The 6,208-nt window shown below is 40.9% G+C and overlaps 1 protein-coding gene across 1 annotated transcript in view; it reads right to left on the bottom strand.

Annotated features, from left to right (window-relative positions):
- ANKRD7 (ankyrin repeat domain 7) overlaps positions 1-3,398 on the bottom strand; it is a gene marked incomplete at its 3' end in the record, with an annotated part of 14,091 nt that extends 10,693 nt beyond the window's left edge. The window contains 2 exon segments of the mRNA XM_019634039.1: positions 3,168-3,199; positions 3,201-3,398. Of these exon segments, the coding sequence (XP_019489584.1) occupies positions 3,168-3,199; positions 3,201-3,398 (230 nt within the window).
- Positions 3,399-6,208: the final 2,810 nt, after the last annotated feature.

The following is a 6,208-nucleotide window of genomic DNA, read 5'->3' as shown; positions in this document are numbered from 1 at the left end:
AGAAAGAATAATCATTAACATCAATCCTTAGAGGATTCAAGCATGACTTATAAAGGGGAAAAAATCTCTAAATGAATGTGACAGGGAAGTCTGTGTGTTTAAATTTATAAGTGGTTACTATTCCCATTTATTTATAGTTTTCACATTTATTTATTTTCCTTTCCTCTTTCCTCATCAGTTTTCCTATTTCTACAATTAACATTAATTTTTTTGCAAAACTCTCATAAAAGTTTAGTGTAAGGGAACTGTCCCGGGGAACTGCAGGAATAGAACTCTCACAAACCAAAGATGATCTCTCTCTTGTTAGAATAGTTTCTCTGTATTAATTGAAAGTTGATCATTCCTTTTCCAAATTGAGGAATATGTTTCTCTGTGTCCTATCAATGTTACCAAGACTAGAATTAGGTCCTCATTGTGAGCACTGAAAATTAATAATAGCAACATTACAAGATGTTATTCCAACATCAAAATGATCACTTTTCTTATGTTTCCTTTTAAAATAGGGAGTTCTCCAAGTGCATTTATCTATTAATTCTTTCAGTCATCTATCCATCAAAAGTGAATTGAGCTCTATTGGGACATTTACTCCCATTTCTCAGGACCCTTCTCATTATAGACAATTCCTGGCTACTTCTGGGCTGTGTATGTTGAGAAAAGTAAAATGAAAGTATCAGTACTAAGTGCCAATTTAGGTTTCCCTCTTTCTCTTTAATGTAAAGCATTTCTGAATAATGGCAATTATACTAGATGATCTTTCAAAGTGTCATTTACCATAATGATTATTAAATGCTAGTTTAGTCATTGGAAATGCCTGCTGTACATATATTTCATGAAAAGTTTACTGAGATTGATATTGTTGTGTAGTAAATAGTTCACTGGTCCATTTACACACCCACACTGGTGGTTCCTCTCTGTCTTTTCATGGCTTGATAGTGGATTTCTTTTTAGTATACCATAGTTTATTCACTCACTGAAAGACATCTTGGTTGCTTCCAAGTTTGGGCAATTATGAATAAAGCTGCTATAAACATCGAGGTGCAAGTTTTTGTGTGGACGTAAGTTTTCAACTTTTTTTGGTAAATTCCAAAGCATGTGATTCCTGTATTGTATGATCAGAGTATGTTTAATTTTGTAAGAAATCTCCAAACTGTCTTCCAAAGTGGCTGTATCATTTTGCATTCCCACCAACAATGAAGGAGGAAAATTCACATTGCTTCACATCCTCACCAGCACTTGATGTTATCAGTGTTCAGGATTTTGGCCATTCTAATAGGAATGTAGATCTCGTTGTCTTAATAAACATACTTCAGATGATAGATAGATAGATAGATAGATAGATAGATAGATAGATAGATAGATAGATAGATAGATGGATAGAGATAGATGATAGATGCTTTACTAGGGAATCTTAGAAAAACCTTTGGAGTGGAGAGGTGCTCAATGTTCTTGAACAAGGAGACTCATTTATCTGAAATATGTGACCTTCCCTTATTATTTTAATAACTTCCTATACCAAATCAAAATAATCAAGATTTCAAAAATTAGAATTATTTGTGAGGTCATTCTGGTATACTGTTATGATGATGTTAAGAAAAGTTTTAGAAAAAGGTCGAGATTTATACATTTCCACTAATTAAATATTGTTTTGCTGGCAGAATGGTCAAATGAATGAAATAGAATAGAAAGCCTAGAAACATACCCAAATGTATATGAGAATTAGTACTTGATGACTGGGACCATTCGAATTAGTAGGGAAAGTTAAATTACTCATAAGTGCTGGCCCAGACCTTTCATCGTGAACCCCCCGTGGACTCCAGCTCTTTTAGTTCACACTGAAGTGCTCACCTTTGTTTCCAAAGCATTCTCCTAATTCAGCCAGAACTTTGTGTGGAGCCCAAATCATCACCCAGACCTTCATACTACAGTCCCTTTGAGAACTCTGTTGTTCTTGCCCACAAATTAAGGCTGGGACTAGGGTGAGGCAAGTGGGACCCTAAGGGTCCCAATCTAAGAACTGCTAATAGGACCCAGCTGAAGCCCTCAGATTCACAGTGTTGCAAGAAGAGAGTCGGTCTCCTTTCTCTGCTCCCAGATGGTCTCCTGAAAGCTATGTCCTATGTATTCACCTGCGTCTGGCTATGAAAGTTCTATGTCATCTTTCCCAAGCACAGTGGGGGACTGCTTTTCTTAGAGTCCCACTACTAAGGTTGGCCACTCAAGTCATGAATTAGTCAAAATAATGAAAATCTTCATTGTAACTTGTGTCTCTGCCTCAATTTTAGCAAAGGCTGCCATAATTTTCAAGTTTCAATAGGATTCTCTGAATCTAAAGGACGTAAGTCTCTCAGGAAGGAGTCATTCAAATGCATCCATGTATCAGTATCCAAGTATAAAAGTTAGTTTCCATTTTCTAAAACAATTGGGGATCAACATGGGAACTGAGCATTATTCTCATAAAGATCATCTTGTTTGGAATGTATGTAGATAGAGAAGGAATAGTTTTCAAACCAGACTTGACTTCTGTTAGCTCTCTCCTATTAGTATGATTGGCTACTATTAATACAGACCCTAAATTTTTTATATGTAATCACAAATGTTATCTAATGAGATATATGTATGTATATATATATATATATATATATATATATATAAACTTTAGTTACAAATGAGGTAGTAGATGAGCAAGTCATGAAGTTATAAGCCACAAACAATAGACCGTCTAATAATCAATATTAGGATATAAAACATTTTGTGTAGACACAGACAATAGTTTAGTGGTTACCAAAGAGTGAGTGGGNTGTTCTGGTGGGTCACCTCTACTCATTTCCTATCAATACATTAGTAATATGGTAAATCTTAGGTGGCTGGGGACAAGATACTCTATAGAGGGGGAGGCGAAAATAGCAGGATGGGGAAAGGGTGGAGTGCCAGTGGAGATTCAGGCAGTGGGAGGGATGGAGAGAACCAGAGAGGACACAAGTGCCCTCAAATACCCAGGAAAGCTGAAAGGGGGGTGGGGGGTAAGCCTGTGCCAGTGGCTACCAAGTCTCTCTGCTATGGGAAACCCAGTGTGATCACCAGTCCGGCAGCCCAGACAGGTCCTGTTTCCAGTTAGAAGACCCAGTGGCCCCAGCGTCCCTGCCACGCTGCCTTTCCACTCTGGTCACCTGTATTTTCTGTCCTGAATGTTTACGTCGTTAAGTCTTGAGCTGAAGGTACTCCTTCACCTTCTCCAAATCCCCAGCTGCGGCAGCTTTATAAAGTTTTTTTCAATCCTTATCTGGAAGGTTGCAGCCCGCATGGGCGGAGGTTCCGGTACTGGCTGGGTCTATGCGCAGGTGTGAACAGGGGCTGTGGGGCTCATCCACCCTTTTCCCGCAAGTGCAAAGCTTCTTCATGGCGATGCTCCTAACCGCCCCACACGCCCCTCCAACGCCCTCACCCCCCTTCACCCCTGGCTCGCAGCCCCTCTGGCCAAAGTCACGCCCCAGTCCCAGAGACAAAGCAGCCAGAGATTGGTAGTCGGCCAGAGACAGGGAGTGGGCCAAGGACTGGAAATGGGCTGTGACACACCAGCCTTTGTTGCCTGGCAACGCCCAGGTCCTGGAACAGCTGCGGTTGGGACCCAGTACCAGGGAAGCACAGATCAGATTCTCACTTAAGATCTTAAACTGACTGCCACACGCAGTCTTCTATTAGATCGTGAGCCTTGGGGTGGAAACCCTACAACTTTCTCATGAATAGCTCCTCCTCCTTCAAGGGTAGACTTAGTAGAACAGGTTAGTTTGTGTAACAATTAGGCAGTTAGGAATTCTCTGGTAGAATGAACAAAAGATAAACATATCTCCAAGGCCTCAGCCCTGACCCAAAAAGCCACAGCCTTGAGACAATTTACTCCTACCAGACCAGAGACATCCATTACACCCTGAGGCAACTAAAACTATCCTAAAAAGCCTCCGCCAGGCTGAACCGGCCAAGGAAACAAATCTAACTGGCAGGCGCCAGTTTTCTACCCAAATAGGCTCGGAAAAGCATATAAACAGAAGCCTCCCCGCTAGTCAGCAGGCACTCCAGTTTTGGATGCTCACTCTATTTTAGACAGCTGTATCTCTTTAATAAACTGTCCATTACTGCAAACTTCGCCTCTCTGGGCTTTATCTCCATTGTTCGGTGCTATGAGACCATGAATCCCGGCACAAATCATCCAGCATCACTAGTGGCTTGAACTCTTGCAAACTATTGTAAGATTTACCTTCCTCGAGGTAGGAAAGGATCTTCCCCAGTGATCTTACCTTCCAGCCTACCCCCAGTCTCTGCCAACATCATTCGCATGATACAACCTGTCTCTAAAAATTACTGAGATTTCTGCCATAATCACAGTTCAAACCCACTTTTGAACACCATCTTTCATATTACAGCTTACTTTCTCTCATCACAAAACTCCAAAACTGCTTCCAGCTCTGTGTACCTACAGTCAATCCATTAATTCTGCCACCTTTCACTGACCTTGACCACCCCACTCTGACCTGACATACCAGCTTAACTACATTAAATTCCCCAATTAATCATTTCATCACTCCCATGCATAGAACGTCAATACCTTTGCCCCCATTACTTTGCTTACTGTCTGTCTAAACCACAGTGCTAATTAAATTGAAAACTCCCACCTAAACTTGTCTGCTCTGAGCCACTGAATGTGACTAAAGAAAAAAACAAAGCCATACTTTCTCGTGTCACTTTCAGGTCATAGAAATCCACCTGAAGTGGAGGGGTATACTTCCCAGCAACCCTTAGATATTTTTCTGATCCATTCACACACTTTCTGCCGGGAGCCGTCTGCGCCTCAGTATCTGACATGGCCAACCACACTGCAATTGTGACAAATTCTGAAGCTCTGACTGAGAAACAGATACTGCTTTATATCTTAAAGAATTTAAATTCCCCTTTGGATGTCCCCCAGTAGGACGAAGATCTTACACCCCTTCTGATAGAAATATCACAATAATTATATTTTATACACTAAAGGTAATTTTAGTCACACTACTAGTCTCTTAGTAAAGGTCAAAGTACACACCCTGTAAATCTTGAGATCCTGCTTAGACAATAGTTTTTAGAATAATTGTTGGGTAGTCATGGTAACCATCCTTTGGGCGATTATGTAGATGCTCAGGCCTTGGTCACAGTCATTGTAGGTGGAGGGATTTGGGCGTAGTTGGGATAAGTTAGTTTTTAGCATAGAAAAGGTATAGCTGTACCCTGGAGCATAAGAATTATGAGGAAGTAAAACCCTGATACTAATGGAACAATGGTTAAACTGCCCAGTATAAAAAGGGGCATGCTGTAAAATAAAGTGAGACACTTCTCTTCTTGAAAAAGCGCTCCTGTGTCTCTACGCTTTTTTTCCTCGCCGACTCCGCCTCCACCTGAGGGAATCCCTGGGCCTAAGGGAGCTGGTCTCCTGCAACTTTCCTTGACCATTTCATGTCTTTTTTCAAACTCATTATTGGCTCATGACCTGGTTTCCTCGTCCACTGAGAAAAGAGAATTAATCCAGAGAGAAATTTTACAGGCTCCCAGGCCCCACCTATCTATACCTTGCCAACAAATATTTTACCTTCTCTCCTGCTCATATCCATATGTCCATGTTTCTATCAAAGGCCAGAACTTCCCGTGTGTACTAGACCCCATCTTCTGTAGCCTATCCATGGACGCTGCTTCAGCAACCTCCTCTGCCCTGCTTTCTGTGTGTCTTTAAAGTCCTCTCCTGTTGACTAATTCTTATTAGCATAAATACATGCTAGTATTTGTCCATCCTAAAAACAAACAAAAATATTGACCACACTGCCCCTGCAACCAGTGCCTCCTTTCTCTCCTTTACAGCAAAACTCCTTGTAGTTGTCTATAACCTTATAATCTCTCGCTACAATTTTCCTTCCTCTGTTCTTACTTAAAGCAATTCCCATCATTACCCTTTGTTCACAACTATCTCAATTGACGTTACTTTAAGTTCAATTGAGCATCATCTCCATGTGAAACCCACTGTCATTTCTCAGTTTTCATATTAACCCAGTAGCACTTGACACAGGGTTCAAGGACACTTGCTTGCTCCTGGAAACACTTTCTTCACTTGGACTCTAAGACATCACACTTCCCTGGTTTGATTCCTTCCTTTCTAAACTTTTCTTCTCAGGCTAGTTTGCTGATTCCT

The sequence above is a fragment of the Hipposideros armiger genome, unplaced genomic scaffold (genome assembly GCF_001890085.2).
Source record: "Hipposideros armiger isolate ML-2016 unplaced genomic scaffold, ASM189008v1 scaffold_1483, whole genome shotgun sequence".
In the NCBI taxonomy this organism is placed as follows: Eukaryota; Metazoa; Chordata; class Mammalia; order Chiroptera; family Hipposideridae; genus Hipposideros; species Hipposideros armiger.
This window is presented reverse-complemented; position numbering and strand designations above follow the sequence as displayed.